This window comes from Caloenas nicobarica, chromosome 4 (assembly GCF_036013445.1).
Source record: "Caloenas nicobarica isolate bCalNic1 chromosome 4, bCalNic1.hap1, whole genome shotgun sequence".
Classification (NCBI taxonomy): Eukaryota; Metazoa; Chordata; class Aves; order Columbiformes; family Columbidae; genus Caloenas; species Caloenas nicobarica.
The window spans coordinates 15,584,374-15,603,123 of record NC_088248.1 but is presented as its reverse complement, the minus strand read 5'-3'; the positions used below and the strand labels follow the sequence as shown (position 1 = coordinate 15,603,123).

At 37.1% G+C, this 18,750-nt stretch overlaps 1 protein-coding gene across 3 annotated transcripts in view; it reads left to right on the top strand.

The window, feature by feature from the left end:
- The window catches only part of SCLT1 (sodium channel and clathrin linker 1), a 45,106-nt gene that overhangs the window by 2,471 nt on the left and 23,885 nt on the right, over positions 1-18,750 (top strand). For 2 of the 3 annotated variants that reach the window (XM_065634989.1, XM_065634990.1), the window contains exons 3-12: positions 482-549; positions 2,378-2,430; positions 3,340-3,409; positions 4,535-4,590; positions 4,939-5,065; positions 7,929-7,994; positions 10,354-10,424; positions 15,835-15,925; positions 16,098-16,189; positions 17,919-18,096. In XM_065634989.1, the coding sequence (XP_065491061.1) occupies positions 482-549; positions 2,378-2,430; positions 3,340-3,409; positions 4,535-4,590; positions 4,939-5,065; positions 7,929-7,994; positions 10,354-10,424; positions 15,835-15,925; positions 16,098-16,189; positions 17,919-18,096 (872 nt within the window). Of the gene's footprint in view, positions 1-481; positions 550-2,349; positions 2,431-3,339; positions 3,410-4,534; positions 4,591-4,938; positions 5,066-7,928; positions 7,995-10,353; positions 10,425-15,834; positions 15,926-16,097; positions 16,190-17,918; positions 18,097-18,750 lie in introns of all 3 variants that reach the window. The other variant, XM_065634992.1, reaches the window with a different exon arrangement.

Genomic DNA, 18,750 nt, shown 5'->3' with positions numbered 1-18,750 from the left:
TGTTTGGGTTTGTTCTGGATGTACTTGAATGCTTATATCCGTTTATCAGTGAAGCTCTTTTGACCCAAATTTTTTGAATGTTCGTTGAGAACTGCAGAGTTGAGTTCACAACAACACGTTAATTGTCACACATCCAGCTAATTGAATTGGACACACAATGTGATTTGTCGCACTGAGGCCTTGTGGATCATTAACGTGTATGTGTTTGTGGGGTTTCTAGGCAGAAACTTCATTTTTTAAAATTTCTAAAAGAAAACAGAACAAATGCTAAAGAAATGGAATTAATTATTATTACACCATCTTTGTAGGCTTTTTCAAGTCCTATTTTCATTAAAATAATTGTACTAAATGGAAAAATTTTATGAAGCATGTTGTGTGCATTCAAAGCACTACGCTGTTAAACGTATTTCTGACTGCTGTCAGGTTTATCTAGATAACAGCCCATGTTGTAGCTGTGACTCTCGAACATTGTATTTTGCAGATCAGAGGCCCAGTGTGACACTCGGACAGTATGAAAGAGATGAGATATTCAGAACAACTGTTGAGCAGGTATGTGAACCCAGGGATGGCAGTAGTAAGAATTTTTGTTATGAAGCTTGGGACAAACATATGCATACATAGAGCACAGCCCACTGCAGTGTGGCCTGGCTGTGGGTTGGGTCCATCACACAACTCTAGAGTTGCTTGTTGTTTTTCCAGGCAGTATCAGAAAAAAACTGCCTTAACAGTGAATTCTGTTACTTTTTATGTATCTTCAAAACTTTGTAATCTTCAGGAGAACATATCCCTGAAAGAATACTTGATTTCTACTTTAGACTTTTTCACTTTTTAGACTTCTCTTTTATAAGAGATTGGTCTCATGTGGAGATAACTTTTTGAGCTCGGAACCATATGGCTCTCCAAAAGTCTGTGTGGAAGATAGGGCATCACCACTTTGCTGATGCTGAGATACATGGAAATTAACTTAGCACTTGCACAGATTTAGGATTGTTCTTTTAAGAGTCAAATGATTCCCCCTCAGATGCAATTATGCTTTCTATCAGAGCATCTCTAGGGAAAAAAAAAGATAATTATATCAAATTGGGCCAGCAGTCTAAGTTTTTTGAACATAAACCTGACAGTGATCATATGGGATATTGTATATGACAGTACAGACAGAACAACAGCTTTGGGTTGCATATAAAACTGTAAAACTACCTGCAGTCATGTCTGTCTTGATTTCAGTAAAGCATTTGACACAGTCTCCCACAGCATCTTCGCAGCTAAACTGTGGAACTGTGGACTGGACGATGGGGTAGTGAGGTGGGCTGTGAACTGGCTGAAGGAAAGAAGCCAGAGAGTTGTGGTCAGTGGGGCAGAGTCTAGTTGGTGGCCTGTATCTAGTGGAGTGCCTCAAGGGTCAGTACTGGGACCAGTACTATTCAGTATATTCATCAACGACTTGGATGAGGGAATAGAGTGCACTGTCAGCAAGTTTGCTGATGGCACCAAGCTGGGAGGAGTGGCTGACATGCCAGAAGGCTGTGCTGCCATCCAGCGAGACCTAGACAGGCTGGAGAGTTGGGTGGAGAGAGATTTAGTGAAATAAAACAAGGGCAAGTGTAGAGTCTTGCATCTGGGCAAGAACAACTCCATGTACCAGTATAGGCTGGGGAATGACCTGTTGGAAAGCAGTGTAGGGGAAAGGGACCTGGGGATCCTGTTGGACAGCGGGATGACCATGAGCCAGCACTGTGCCCTTGTGGCCAAGAAGGCCAATGGCATCCTGGGGTGTATTAGAAGCAGGATGGTTAGTGGGTCGAGAGAGGTTCTCCTCCCCCTCTACTCTGCCCTGATGAGACCGCATCTGGAATGTTGTGTCCAGTTTTGGGCCCCTCAGTTCAAGAAGGACAGGGAACTGCTGGAGAGAGTCCAGCGCAGAGCCACGAAGATGATGGAGTGGAGCATCTCCCTTATGAGGAAAGGCTGAGGGAGCTGGGTCTCTTTAGCTTGGAGGAGACTGAGAGGTGACCTCATTAATGTTTATAAATATGTAAAGGGTGAGTGTCAGGCTCTTTTCGGTGACAGGCAATGCTAAGACAAGGGGCAATGGGTGCAAACTGGAATGTAGGAGGTTCCATTTCAATATGAGAAGAAACTTCTTCTCAGTGAGGGTGACGGAACACTGGAACAGGCTGCCCAGGGAGGTTGTGGAGTCTCCTTCTCTGGAGACATTCAAAACCCGCCTGGACGCCTTCCTGTGTAACCTGATCTAGGGTGTTCCTCCTCTGGCAGGGAGATTAGACTAGATGATCTTTTGAAGTCCCTTCCAATCCTTAACATTCTGTGATTCTGTGATTCATGTGCAAGTACTAATGTGTCGAGTATGCCGTTACAGAAGAATGCCCCTGGTGGTGATGGTATATCAAGATCCAGGATGATGGACCCGAGGTAACTGATGCCAAATCATAAGCAGGAATACTACAAAGTATTCAGAAGAAATTGTTATGTGCTTTTAAAAGTGTAAATATCCAGGTGAACCTAGTCTTGTGTACACATGTTCACGGCTCTTAGAGCTTGTGAATGTAGGTCTGCAAAAGTGTTCCTGTAGTTGTCTTTAGATACTGTTGTGTTTATTCAGTAAATTAAATATATGGCTTTTGTTGCACAATCTGTAAAATAAAGAATAGGAGATGTATGAAGCCATTTGCTATTCTAAATTTTAAAATAATAAATGAAAGTGCAGGTAAGATTGTGCTGATCTAGGTAACATGGGTAACTGCTGTCTGTTGAAGTCAGGTGGATGTTTTTAAAAATGCTTATTTGACAACCTACAACTCAGTCAAGTTTTCTATAGTAAATTGTTTAAGGCATTGTCATTTCCTTTCTGTTATAAAAAGAACCTATCCTTTATTGTTAACTTTTAAGGTATTATCACCCTAATAATGACCTTTCAAATAATTATTATCAATTACAAATATATCAGGAAGGAAAAAGTATTTAAGTAGAACTACATTATTTTACGTTTTCTTATGGGCCTCCTAACTGTTGTATGTGTAAGCAGTAATAGTCTAGTCTTTAATTATTTGGGATTCTAGGTATGAAATATTAATGTTGTATTGATGCTCATTTATAGTGTCCCATGTTCTAGTTCTGTTATACAGGACATCTGCTGTTAATGATCACACTTATAAAGAAGTAATCTGTTAATTTCATTCTGTTGAATGTTGAGCTTGGAAATAAAGAAAAGTGACTTTTTTGCTCTGTTCTCTAGATTGAGTTCTGTAAAACTAGTTAATTGTCAAAACCATGTCTGAGCATTTACAAAATTTGTTCTAAGCATGTTTTTCAACTTTTTAGCATGTCAATTCTCATAACGGAGTATGATAAACTCTTAGAAGAAATGAGAGAACAGATGTGGTTTTATCAGGTATGGATGTTCCTAACATTTCAGACTGTAGATAATTGTATAGTATTAATATCTAGGCAATTTGTTTTTGTCAATAAAGGGGAAAGTATGCCTGCACCGTGCTTCACGAACTTGCTGGCCTGTGGTCTGCCTCAAGTGGCTGGAGAGCTTTCCATGAAGAGGCTGGGAAACTGTCCAAATTGCACAGTGTACTGTGTGTTTGGAGAAGTGGTGTTGTGAAATGAAACATGCATGTTTTATTTCACTAGATGTTCTGATATGGTTGGAGGTCCTTTCCTAGGTGATGTTCAGATGAACCAGCTGTTGCTCCTCTTCCCTAAACATTTGATCTTGGCCATGCAGTCCAGCTCAGTATTGCAAGTGTCGATATACCCAGCTTTTTTCATTCTGTATAGTTTTTCAGATTCAAAAAAGTCTTTAAATGGTTATTATCATGGAGACTGAGGTGGAGGGGGGACTGTCCTCTCAACCACAGAAAAATTGAACTTTTTAATGCTTCATATGAGCACTGAAAAGCAAAATGGTATGTTTAATAATTAAAACCTGATGCATACAGAAAGCAATTTTTACTTGTGATCTACATGCAGAAGTTACACTCTGGTTTTGGTTAATGCACTTATTTCGATCTGTCCATTGTAAAGATTCTGCAATTACAGTTTTTGAACTTGGCTGATTTTGGAAGGCAATTGAAGCACTATGCTTTTGTTGCACTGTTTAGTTAACAAAACAGTCCATTTGACTCATGTAACTGAAGTTTCTACTCAATTAACTCCTAAACTCTTATCTCAAATCTTTGCTGCATAAGAGATGAGTTATCCACTGTATCCCTAAAAGAACTTGAGTTAATTAAGAATCAATCTGTAACAGCTATAAGAATTTCAAAAGCCAAGTTTAACGCTTATAATGACTTCTGAATGCTCAGGTATAACAGGACTTAGCAGCTGTTAAATTTAAAGGGCATCCTGTGACTCTCCTTACAAAAGTAAGTTCCTTTCCTTTACTGTATTACACTGAATTAAGTTGTCCATATTTTACAGTATCAGTCAGAATTAAAAGGTGAAAGAATGGATTACTGAAGTTCGTGTCACTGAAATGAGTGCTTACTCTTGCACGTTTTTGTGTTAGGAACAAGTAAGTGAGATGAGACTGAAATTTGAATATGTCACCAAGGAAAATGAAAGGTAAATAATTGCACTGTGTTTTTTTGATTTCTAAACCTTAACCTTTTTTATAGGACCTTGAAATCTTTTGAATCTAGTAGTTGAAGATTTCATACGTACGAGCTTAATGTTAAGAGTCTTGAAATGCCTAATATAGATTGCAGCACCAGGTTTAGCAGATTTAACCATATCTCTTAACTAGATGTTAAACTATTTCAAACTGTCTATGTTCATAGAACATAACTTGATTAATAGATTTAAGTATGAGTTGGAAGTAAACAGTATGTACAGATGGAAGGTATGGTGTACTTCAGTTGTTAAAAAGATCCCTGTTAAATACTTTGCTGAACTTAGTTTTTTGAATTTCAGGCTGCATGCAGAGTTGAAAGAGGCTGTTGAGGACCACCTGGAGTCTCTCATGCGACCGGGAACTGATATTCCTAGAGATGAAGAAATAGTGAGAAACCATCAAGAACAACTACAACCGATGAAACAAGTGTGTGAGATGAAACACTTTTACAGTTTTATTTCTCTGTGCCTTGGCAGATTAGGGGAAGCTGTTCTATTTCTTGGTTCAGAATTCATTTGTAACAGTTCCTTGAGGCTATATTGGGGCTGCCTTGACTTTCTGTAGCTGAAGAAAGTACTTCTGCTTTCAGCTTAAAGACCTGAAGGAACTCCTATCCTAGATTCATATAGGAAGTTTTTAATATTAATTTGTGCCTCTAATTTTACTTAGTTGACTTGATCTGTAGATTGAATCCCTGACCAGGAAATTAATGAAATACTTCGTTCAATTAAAATGTTTGGAGTAGTTTGTCATTTTGATTAAAACATTGTAGTGTGATGTGAGAAGACAAGTATATATGAGATATAGAAAGTAATAATTAAATCTGAGAAGATAAGCAAAAATTTTGAGTTTATTATAATGTATGAATCCTGCAGCATATGATTAAGTTGAAGTTAAATTAACGGCTGAATTTTATTTGAATATTATATATACTGTAGACCTACAGTAATACCTGTAAGTTTGAGCTATAAAAAGTCCATAAAACTTGCAATTCACTTGTAGGTGGAATTTGAACTTGTAAGAATCTGCTTTTCTGCATCTGAATTTGGTATTTTGTGTGTGTAGTTTTAATATATGCAGAGATAAGTACAGAAAATGGCATTTCTTCAAAATAGAACTTAAGACTTCTTTTTTTAGAGAATAATAGATGAGGGAAAATGTGATCTAATTGAGTATTTTATATAAACCATTGTTTTGCAATTTAGGAAAAAGAAGTAGCAATAGAGCTCTGGCAGAAAGTATTACAGGAGCTTAAGCAATTCCAGGAGCAGTGCCAGGAAGGTACAACTGAAACACAGATTCACAGGGCTGAAAGGCAAAATCGGAAAGTAATTTTCAGTTCTATTTTTATTAATTTTGGAATGTCTTTCTAGAATGTAGAGAATCTGGGTCTGTGTGTGATCAAAATGAAGTGTGGGGGGGGTTCTACCAGTACTGTTAATTATTTTCTGTAACAGTCATCTGAAGTTGAGTGGTCAGATGTGGCCAACTGATTCACCAGATAAATGCAGTTAGGACTGGAAAAGTTCTTTATTTCAAATATATGGACAGGAACTAGGAGAATGCACTGAGGATGAATGTGTATGTGCACAAGATATGCATGTGCATATAAATAATAAATTTGAATTGAATGGTTGGAAATCTTCAGTAGAGTTCAAAATCTGAAAAAGCTGCTAAAGATTTCTAAATTCTAAGGTGGAAGTCTTTCATATTTTCTCTTATGTTTGAATCCTGAATTTTGTCTCTAAGATCACAGTGGGATAGTGGGGAAAATGTAGTCTCCATTTCCTGTTGTCATTCAGTAAAGAAGCATGTGGAAACAGATGAAGAATAAAGTTCACCAGTATTCTTCTAACACTAGCTTGTGTTGAGCAGCTGGTTTCTCTGCTGCTGTTTCTGAGGAAGGTCTTTCAGTAAATCTTAGTTCAGAAAAGAAGTTGGTTTGCTCTGACAAGCTCTGTGAAGATGCTCAGTGTGTGAAGAACTAATAAAACTTCATGCATATGTCCACCTCACTATTGATATTTCTAGGTCTATAAAAAGATAATACAGAGTTTTAAAATTTGCTTTCCCTTTTCAAGTACACTAGACTTGTGGGCACTGTTACAATTCACCTATGTAACAAATTTATTTTTTACAGATATTTTTTGTTGTTGTTGTTCTTTTGTGGTATTAAGTCCACCTCAGCAATATGTTCTTTTCCAAGAATCAGGTAAAACATCTGTACAGCTATTGTGCTCTGTCAAGTTTCATAACTATTCCAAGTAATGGTTATGAGGACTATTTTACCTGTGTGTAGTTCCAACTTATTGCTCCCGTTCCTTCTATTATTTTTTTGTTGCATAGTCAGCTACTGGTAACATACACATGGTAGAGCACAGAGTCATTGGTAGCTGTTGCAGAATTTAGGGCTGGCAGGTTTCACTTTTCATTGGTAACTAAATTCTTGGTGGATTGTAATGCCATTGTAATGAGACTGACGTTGAGCTGCCTTTTATTCTTAAATGCTACTGGTCTCCCATATTTTAGGTTTTGCTTTTAATGGTGGAACAGAAAATAGCTACCAGAGGTAAATGGGCGAGACCAACTAGAGTTAGAATTGACAGAAAGCAAAGATGAGAGAGGAGACCATTGTAAGGGTTGGATGTAAATTAGGGAGTTATTGGAATAGGTTTCTGGCATATACTTGGGCTTGAGACTGTTAAATAAACACAGCACAGTACATATTCCAGCTCAGGAGTATTTTCTCTGAAAACACTTGGCATGCTGCAGATAATTATTTTTTGTTTGTTATGCTGGTTTTCCTAGGAAAATAGCATTCAAGTTCAGGGACTCAAGAGTTTAATCTAACAGTTTTTTCTATAGACACAAGACATTCTATATGGCAAAGAGCAAATTAAGTGTGTCCATACAGGCATTATTTTTGATTATTAAAGGGTACATGTCTGCTTATGTGCTTAGCAGAAGTCCTCTAAGTAGCATTGTAGTCTGTGTGGCTCTTTAAAGGCACTATTCATGTATGCTTTCATATTTTGATAGTAAGAGTGTATGAGTTTTGGAAGGAGGCAATATGTAACTGAGTGAAATTCAGATATATTTTTCAATACTAAACCTAATTTGCCAGATTACTAGGTTAACAGCTAAAAGTAATCTAATAAAAATCTACACAGGCATATCGAATTTTCTGCAACATGTATACTTTTTTTGAAAATGTTTTAAGTTAACCATGGAACTCTTTAATTATACATTTTTTATGATGATTATAAGAAGCTCCGAATTCTCATTCTAGGATGAAGTGACTAGCCTTCAACAGTTGATTCAGCAACTGCATACAGCCAATGAGAAAATAGAGTTGGTAAGTAAAACCTTCTAAACAGGGACCTAGTAAAATTTGTTTTTTTCCTACTAGAGCCTCAAAGTACAAAAGAAAAACAAAAAAAGTCACACATAGATACCTGGAAAAGAGCTTGCGCCATTCAGATTTGCAAACTTCTCTAGTCATTATTCAAAAATCAAGTAGCAATGGCTTTTTTTCCTGAACTCCCAACACCAGATCAGGGTGGCTGAGAGATTAGCTCTTAATATTGTGTGAGCTCTTTGTTCAAGAAGTCAGTGGTAAGTTTACTTGCCAGATTTTTTTTAGGAATTTTTCTGAGCCCTAATCTTCTAGTGCATCATCCGCTTCCCTAGACTGTGAGACTTCTTCATCTCCGAGCTTTATCCTAGGACTTCCAGGAGTGACAAACAATGTTAATGTCATAGAAAAAGTGAAGTGAAAGACATGGTGAAGTTTCTAGCTGAGCAGCTGCTTCTCTGCAAGATCTGATTCCTGTATGGTTTTTGATCAGTGTTTGTCTTGGATGCTGGCAGTGCAGAAAGACTCCTAACCTGCTCTAGGCAGTCTGCTTTCTTCTGTCTTTACGGTGTGAAACACTGTAGGTATGAAGGAAAGATGACTCTGTATTTGTCATGGTGCCTCTGCTATTGAAAACTTCTATATTGCCGTCTTTTCCCTTTCCCTGTTTTTTCTATTTTGTTCAAAGCAAGTCAAGTCTTTGTTCTTTGACTATGTTTTTAAGATAGCTAATAATTCTTCTTGGTCACCTTTTAAATTCTTTCCATTTGTGTCATCATTCTTGATCTGTGGTGCTGGAGACAGTACAATAATCCAATTGGGCACTTAGCAATGTTGAGTAGTAAAGTGCAGATTACTACGGAATTTTATCTTGCAAGCAGTTGTCCTCTTTCCAAGCCATTTTGTTAGTATTCGTAGAAGCAAAATAATGCACTCAGAGGAACTTTTACCTTATGTAGTCAGAGATGGTCTCAAAATTAACTGTTGTCTAAAGATAGATACTTTAGAGTTACTGAAGGTGTTGCTGTCCAATAACAATTTCAAGCAAATAAAATGACGAGCTTTTAAAGCAATTTGGTCTGCTATTACAAGCAAATCAATAGTAGGTATCTGAACAAAATAGAGTCACTGCTTAAAATAATAAAATTGGAAAGAGATGATGTGGAGAGGAAAGAGTGAAATATGTGAACTCTTTGAAAGAGACAATGTTAAGATAAAGATAATCCATTTGTTGGCAGTATCCGTTTGGCAAGGTCTGTTACCAAAGGTCTCAAGATGTCACGGGATAAAGAAGCATGCTCTCTCTTGAACTAGTGAACTGAAAAATGGGCAGTGAAGAGCCAGAGTAACTAGTCAGGTTTTTTATTGTGGTAAAACAGCTGTGTTTCTTAGATGTGCTCGAGTTAAAGCTATTAAGCATATTTATAAATATTCTGGAAATGAGGTTCGGTATTGAGGTAAGTGTTCACTAGTGATGTTAAACTATTTAGGGTAATGAAAACTGAAGTGAACTGCAGAAAGGTCTCATGATGTTGAGTGTCTGAGTGAGTTTTAGCTGACATTTCATTGGTATTGAAGCAAAATAATGCATGTGGGCAAGAGGCAGCTTTCACTTTGGGTACTCTATGATGGTCTTGAAATTAAGAATAAGTATTTTAGAGGTAGGAAGTGTCTGAAAACAATTCTTAGCAACAGTCAAAAAATAAGAAGTTGGCAATTATTGGGGGAGGAGAGGGAGGGGAAATGATTGTGCTGAAGTTCATGGTACAGTGGCATCTTGAGTGATGCCTGCAGTTGTGGTCATCTCTGATATCTCAAAAGGGATGCAAGATCTAGAAAAGGCCAGTAGAGTAACAAAAATATGGTCAGATTTTCACATGAGAAGGCAGCTGAAGGAGAATGACACCTCCAGCACTGGCTGGCATGGAAAAAGTGAAGGAGGAACAAGTGCTCCTTGTTTCTTGCCTCAGGGCTGGTGAGCATTAAGCATGTCAATAAACAGCCAATTTAAAACAAAGGAATTATTTCCAGCAACATGTGGTCTGCTGTGATACTCATTGCCACAAAGTATTCTGGACATCTCAACTAGATGGGAATGTAGATGGTAGGTCTGAGCTATTACAGTTCTCAACTTGGAAAGTTTTTACACTCCCTAAAGAAGGGGAGAATTACTCTGCGTTTGCCTTTCTACAGTACTCTACCTAAACCTGGGCACTTGGAGACCAAACACAGTGTGAAGTAGCCCTTATCAGCTATTTTTATGGTATTATGTTCTGTAGAAATGCCCTGTAACAATTCTAAATATATAACATTTTCAATACAATATAGAGAATGTTACAAATATCTCCTTATTTTGCAGAGCAATCAACGGTTTCGGGAAACTGTAACAGAACAGAATGTGGAACTAGAGGAGCTACGAAAACAGCTGAGGTATAAGCCAGGCAATTTTAAAAATTATTGAAGATCTTTTCTATAGTTTTTTTCTAACCTGTTGCTGTATCACAGGCATTGTTTGTACTGCAAACTGATTTGATGGTGATAGTTACAATAGTTTCAGTTAATGCCTTAGGTTCATTACAAATGCGTGCATCATTAGTGTTAGGGTAGCATATTTCCAGTTAGTGTTGTTTGATCCAGCTGCTCCTGAAATATTTAACATTTGACCTTTGATTTATAGAGGAACAAAGTGTCAGTATCACAGCAAAATTGACTCTGAAGATAGGCTTTCATTAGAATACAATTTGTAAAAATCCAGACTTGTTACTCTATCACTATAAATCAATGTAAATCTATTAAAAACATCCAGAAGTATTAGAATTGTCTACAATGTATGCTATAAAATCCATGCAAACTACTTCTGTGTAACTTCATGTTGAAGAAACAACTGGTAAAAATATTCCAGATTTCTCTGAGCATCACTGCAGCAGTTGCTTTAGAGCTATATAGAGCTGCTGTCATTAGCTTTGTGAAGATAACATAGTACCAGTTTTAGGGCTGCAAGAACTTCGAGCTAATCTGAGAGGAATGTGAGTGTAATCAGTGCCCTTAAATAGAGACGCAAGATTCCTCTGAGACCTGTTTGTCCAAAACCAAGAATGCTAGGGTAGAGTAACAGTGACAACGGTTACTCATGATCATCATCAGCCAGATTAAACATTTACGAAAAGAGTTCTGAGAAGACAGCTTGAAAGGAAGCATGAAAGCTTGTGTTTGTGGGTGACAGACCTTAGAGTGACAGCCCAGCAGTGAAGGTGTGTTGGACCCTGCCAGGTGTCACTCCATGGGCATTGCCACCTTTTCCCATGTCTGAGAGCGACTGCCTCACCGGACAGTGTGAGCAACCTGCACTCAGCTGGCAGACTGGCAGCACAGGGTGAAGTAAATGGGGACCAGCCTATCAGGTGTGTGTTTGGGAATTCAAGGGATGCTCTCTCAGCAGTGCACACTTAGCAGGCTTCCAGGAAGCAGCGCAAGCTGGAGACCCGCACCTCCAGCAGGAAGGATGTGCAGATGGGGACATGTACCTCCCAAAAAGGGAGTATCTGTGCACATGTGTGCATGCACTTTATCCACACTTCCTGTTACAGATGGTGGGTGTCCTTACAGAAAAGGAAGGATGTGAGATCGGTACTCAATTATAGAAGACCGTTCACAGATTTATGTGTTCAGTAATATATCACAAATGTCTAGTTTCATGGTTTACCTGTTATATTTTTAATATTGATCATTAATGTGTAGACCACAATTGTCTGTTTATTAATGGTATGCAATTAACTGGTTTGATTGACTTAAGCCACATACATTGAGCAGTTTTGCCCAGCTAGAACCTATTAAATCAGAAAGGTAGTGTTCTGAAACAAGAATGAAGATGACTAGCCTGCTCCAACCCTGTAGAGACTTAGATGGAAGTCTATACTTGCATGCATAAGGAATATATGTAAATAAAAATGTACTCACAGTTTCACTACTTAAAAACCAGCAACTAATAAAAAATAGGCATATATATTTGGGCATGTGTGAGTGAAAGTTCAGAGCAAGATGATATATTAGCTTTCAGTCAGTCCCCAGGGACTTCTGCCTATTAATATATTTTCTTCCTGAAGCAACAGTTAAAGCAGAAAACACACACTTCTACTATGCAGGCTCATTGCCATGTGGACAGTTATACAGATCCCTGTGTGCATACAGGGCTACAAATGAAAGACTTTGACCTTTTGGCTGTCATGCCATATTCTAAATTATTTGATCAAAGTGGTATCATTAAAAAAATGTAATCTAACTCCTAGAAACAAGCCTAAAAAGGAGTTTCCTTTAAAAAAAATAAAGCTGGGACTGAGGGAAATCGCGACTCCTGTAATTTTGACAAAAACACTCAACTGGCTGCTCAACCGCAACCTGATTTTTTTTTTATTTTTTTATTTTTTTAAATCAAAAATGTCAGGAGATTGGAAATGCAATAATAAACCAAATGTTGGTGGTATTTATTGAATGTCTAAAATAGGTTCAGTTAATGCTAATTGCTTTCATACCCACTTATTATATGAAGAAATGTAATCATTTCAATGAAGACTGAAGATTTATAGATGAATGAGATACCCCAAACAGTAATGCAATACCAGTACCCTCTGCAAGAAAAGACATTCCAGAAATGTGAGGATATGAAAATGTTCTTCTTTCTCTTTTAAGAATTAAATAGTAGCATGCTGTCCTGGTTTTGTTAAAAACAAGACAAGTTTATCTTTTAGTGAATTTTCCTTTCAGCTGGAGTCTTCTTAGTAACTGCACTTCTCTGAAGTAGGATACATGTTTTGGTAGACGTAGCAATGGAATGCAAGGTCGCTGATAAGAATGCACGTCCCTTGAGAAGGGCAAGGAGAAGAGAACTGAAACAGGTGACTGAAACTGACCAACTAAGTATTCCCTCCCATTCACCTGATACTTCATATAAAAGTGGGAGATCCTGAGGATCTCATCCCTTTTCCCTATGGCTGACATTAGGAGAGGACCTTGTGAGTTGTCCCTGCGAACTGAGGCCTAGTGACAGACTGAATCCAGTTCCGGTTGGCTGCGGGGTCCAGTCCAGGACTTCTGGGTGCAGGCTGTGCTGCTGGAGCAGTGCTGATCTTTACTGGGACTTTCAGGATTGGTTTTGTATATTTTGTATTATTTTCTCTACTTCATTAGTAGCATTAGTAAAGTATTTTTAATCTTTTCCAACTCTCTCTTTTTGTCTTTCTTTGCCTTCCTATCACCTGTAGTTAGTGGGGAGTAGGGGGGCTAGAAGGAGGGGATAGGGAGGAGAGGGGGTTTAACAAAGCATCTGCCACGGTTTGTCACCCTGCAATCAAAACCTTGACACATGCACAAACAACTTGCAAGTGATGACCAAGTTTGGAAATACTTTATTTTAGCAAATACCCTGAATACTACCTCAATCTTTGATTGCTTGACACACCATTTTCCTTCTCCAAAGCACACCATTTTTGAAAATAGTTTTTCAATGGAAAAGTCTTGGCAAATAAAATATGAGAGGTGCTAACAAGTCCCTCTGAAAAACACATCTTCAGTGGTTAATGTAACTTGAATTTGTAAGCAGGTTCTGGTCCTAAATTTATTGTACAAACAAAATTTTAAAAATAAAGACAAAATTCTTCTAGTAAGTAAACTGTAACTTACTTCACCAACCAGGGGGTGAAAGTTTAGTACTAGAAGCAGCTATTTTTTTGTTGCTCTAACAGCAAAAAAGTTTGGATACAACCAATCTTAAAGAAATTGGTTAATAAATATTCAATGATGACTAATATTCAGCACTAACAAATGTAGTCATTCACTGTAAACCTCTATCTTTTACTGTGAGGATTGTGACACAGTAACTTTAGTATCTATGAATAGTACAACTAGACTTAAAGAGATGCTGAAATTTGTATAGCACCCAATATTTAGAGTGATAAGCACTTCATGTTGCAACAGATACCAGTTGCTCTTCATGTAATATTTTGTATGGTTTTGGACGACAGGATAGGGAATGTCTGATGCAGCTGTTCTTTCTTGGAGGGATAGAATTAGGATCATGCATTCAATCAACCTAGATTTCTAAATACCAGCATTACTTGCAAAAAGCTGCATACAAAAAAAACCCACAACAACTTACACAGAAGAGGATTTAGGTTTGTGTGGCTTAGGCTGAGTATAATTTTGGAGCTTTTGATATTGCTAAGCTTATAAATGTGTGTTCACAGAATCACAGAATGGTGTGGATTGCAGTGGACCTTCAAAGGTCATCTAGTCCAACCCCCCTGCCATGAGCAGGGACATCTTCAACTAGATCAGATTGCTCAGAGTCTCATCCAGCCTGGCCTTGAATGTTTCCAGGGATGAGGCATCTACCACCTCTCTGGGCAACCTGTGCCTGTGTTTCACCACCCTCATTGTAAAACATTTCTTCCTCATGTATAGCCTGAATCTCCCCTCTTTTAGTTTAAAACCATTGCCCCTTGTCCTGTCGTAACAGACCCTGCTAAAAAGTCTGGTTTAGGTATTTTTAAATCAATATATAGTATACAATCTGATATATGTAGCCACAAAACACTTTGAATACGCGTTGCTGGAGCAGGTATCTACATTTCAGAATCTTGAAGCTTTTAAACATAGATAACTTGCCAAGATTACATTAAATATATGTTGCACAGTGAAGAATAAAAGGTGCATCTTTAGAATCAATTTGTTCTTTGTTTAACACACACCTCTGATCTGAATTTGGTTATAAAAATGCATTTTTAATACTTTAGCTGTTTTTAGTTTTATGACCTATTTATATTTTTTTAATTTTTTCCTTGTTATATTAGGTTTTGAGATTTTGTTTTGTTTTACAGCACATTTTAAATTTTGGGGAGGAAACAAATGAATGTCCTCACAAATTTATCAGAACTTCTTGTAGGAGAAATGTGCATCATTCAGATGAATTAAGATCAAACATTTGGACCTGTAATGAGGGCCATGTGTCCGGGAATAATGTTTTTCATCTTTGTTTTTGTTTTTTAAAGAAATGTTAACAAAGTTTGCCCTTCTGATGAATTAAACTGAAATTAAGTATTTGCTGTAGAATTGATGGTATTATGTGCATTTTGCTTGAGATTTTCATGTAGCTATAATATGTTCTCGCCTTTTATGTAATTTAATCAAACTTACTATTTCTATAAGGAATTTTTGCTTGACGTTGATTCTTAAAAGTATTAAATGTTTTCTAGCTTTTTTCATGACTATTAGTGCTCCGGTTCCAATTAGCTTAGCTAATCTAATACGTTTGTTCTTTTTTAACTTTACCATACATTCTATTCTTGGTCTTTAAATTTGGCCTAATATGCAGCCTGAATAATTAGGTTACACCCCAGGTGAAGGACTTTGTATGTCACTCTGTTCCCAAGTCAGAGGAGTAGGAGAGTTGCTCACTTCAATAAGCTTTTCTGCTGAGGAGGGAGTCTGATGCATCAAGTGAAATCTAATCCTGAAAAAGATTCCTCTATCAAGCATCTGTGGCCAATTATATTTAAGTTATTGAAGCACTTAAACTTTTTGGTGGCCTAGTTCTCCCAAATATATACATGTTTCTGTTAAGGTGTCTTTAATAAGTAATTTTTACAGGACAAGTGCTTAATGAATTTGGTTTTCCTCCCTCACTGCCACAAAGTAAGGAGGAGGAGGGATTTTTTCTGCGCTGTAGGAACAGTATTAAGAAATGTGACTGCCCCTCACAGCTATTTCAACAAAATTGTAATGGAGTAATATTTTTCCACTATAAATAATTGAAATGTAATTCACAGACTTTTTTTTCTTTACACAGGCAAGCCAAAATAGATGTGCAGACAGCAAATGCTCGGCTTGACGAAATGACCAGATTGACAGAGAAGCTTCAAGGCGAATTGGAGAGAAGGGTATTCTAGAGAAAGAAATAATTTTCCATTGCAATTGAATGGCTTGTCAGTTATTTCTGTACTAACGTTAAATTAATCACAAGTTGTTCTCTAACTTGTTTTATATTGGTATATCTTGATTTTGTTTAGGGAATTTCAGATGATGTCTAGATAATACATATATTCTTTCTAGGAAGAAGATGTGATATCTGCCCAGCAAAGAGAAAGAGCATCTGACAAACGCTTGCACGAAATGCAGTCTAGTATAATACAATTAGAAACAAGGTAAAGATAGCTCACTAGGTCTTAATAACAGGATATGAGGAAGGGAGAGAAAATATTAGCCTTTTTCAGCCTTTGGGTTTTGTGTTTCTGAGCAGTTCTGTCTTCTCAAAATACAGATATCTTATGCTTGGCTGCTCTCTATCTTATTTGTTCTATTCTACAACCTTTTGGAACAGCTTCTGACTTCAATGTATTAAGAAACGTAAACCAGACCACCTGATTTTATTGACTGTAATGGAGAAAAAATGAGTCATGTATTTTTCGTTCTAGTGTGTAAATTCTAGTTACTCAACTCTCAGTGGACTTAGGTGGAGTTCTAAAGAAAAATATTAATACTGACATTTGAAATGTTCATGTAAAGTAGCTGGTTTTGAGGTGAACACAGGTTTTTCTTTCCGTGTTAAATAAGATTTGGTTTCTGGTCTTAGTTCAGCAATCTTTATTTAAAAATTATTTAATAAAACTGTTAAAGCATACATCTTAACAATAAATGGTAGCTACAAAGGTAGTTTGAATACTTGATAAGGAGTAGAACTTTAACTCCACACTATCTACTGGAAGATTGAAGATTCGGTCAGGTTCTTTTGTATCTAATTGAGTCTTAGATACAAAAGAAATATGATGGGGTTTTTTTCCCCCTTCACTTTCCAAGGATACCACACTTAGCCATGCAAAGTGATTTTGATTGAAGGATCACAAACAGTTGTTGAATTGTTAACATAAATCAAATGACCTAATAGCTAAGAAGAATTCACAAATTTCTTATTAAAATAATTGTGTGACTGTTTGTCTTTCCTTCTTGGTCCCAGCCCCGCGAGCGTGACTAGCAGTCTCTTCAGTAATGCTAGAAACCAAACAATTACCAGGGAGCCAACCTTGGGACTAAATGGTCAAGTACTGCCTCAAGGAGTTGCGCAGGCCTGTGTGGCTGCCTCTCCTTGATGAATTTTACTGGCCTAAGCATAGTGGAGGCTCTTAAGTTTATTTTAGAATGTCTTAAGAAATGAGCTAGTTTTATTATTTTCTGTAAGATATTGGTTCTACAAAAATGGTGTTTGATCCTACAAAAATAGAGTGGTTGGTTGTCTTTCTTTATATGTTTCATTACAAACGTGTTAGCAAGTAAAAAAGCATGGCTGCTTGAAAAGGCAGATCCATTGTTGCCAAAGTGTTCATTATGGATATTTAGAACCGTGAACTTTATTGAACCAGGAACACGTGTGGAACTTTCTGAGATTTTTTGAGGATACCTCTGAGACTCTCTTGCCCTTTCTCATTCCTGCCAATACTGACAATCATAATTAAACAATAAGAATTTCTGAGCTGTTGTAAAATTACCTGTGATTTTCTTGTTCTAATGGTACAGCTGCAACTTCATTGCCCACATCCAATTATTCCATTTCCTCCACAGAGGAAAACTTTATACCTTCTGGGGTTGTTCTGTTCTGTTTTAATATAGAATGTTTTCAGTGATGTATCCCAGGATAGCCACATTCTTCTAAGGATCTTCTGAGATTAGATATCTGAGTTAACTCCTTTAATTCTGTTCCTTTCTAGGACTTGATGAATATTCAACTCAAAGACTCTGTCTAAGAACAAGCAGAAAGCCAGGAATGCAGTTTTGGCAACTTATGAATACATACTTTATATTAGTTTAGTTTGAAAGAATTAGTGTCTCAATTAAGCATCTTATTGTTAAATGAGTAATAAAATCATTGCTGTCTTGTAGATTATGTGTTACTCTCCAAGATGCTGAACAGTTGACCAGAGAAAGAACAGCCCTGGAGAAACAAATCCAAGAGCTTCAGACGAAGTATGCTGATGTAGAAAGGGAGAAGTATGATGCTGTTGGAAAAGTCCAAGATTGCATACAGCTCTTAGAAGAAGCTAACCTACAAAGAAGTCAGGTAAGGCAATAGATGAAGATATTTCTTAGGTATTCAAATACTTTCATTGCTTACAGTTGTGAAGTGCCTGATTATCCATTCTTCCAGGCGTACATGCACACACGGGCAAGCTTCTGTTATCTCTGTTACACTAAAATTAGCAGTGGGTAAGATAGAAAACTGTGATATGACCATATGTTACTTAGACTTGTCACACAGTATAAATTTCAAAGAATATGTTGAGCGCCTGGATAAAGGTGATCCAAGTGATAATACTGTACCTGAACTTGAATTTTCAAAAATTTCTGACAGGGTTTTTTATCAGATACTTATAAAGAAATTGGTCTGTCAGAATAAAAAGGAAAGTCCGATTATGAATTTATAACTTACTAATGGTTAGGAAAGAATAGCTAAAACTAAAGGGACATTTTTCTTATGTGATGGACATAGGTCACCAAAAGAGTGAGTTCTGCATGAGTGAGTTCAGAAAAAATCTGGAAAAATGACTGAGTAATGAGTTGGTGAAGTCTGCAGTCAGGAAAAAATTGCAAAAGCATTTGTTAGTGTGTGATAAAATCGCAGAAGAAATTCAAATATGCTATATTGGGTGCTGAATTTAGTCTTACCAGTCAAAAAACTGTTTAGGAGATGGTATGGATGTCCCTTAATATATTC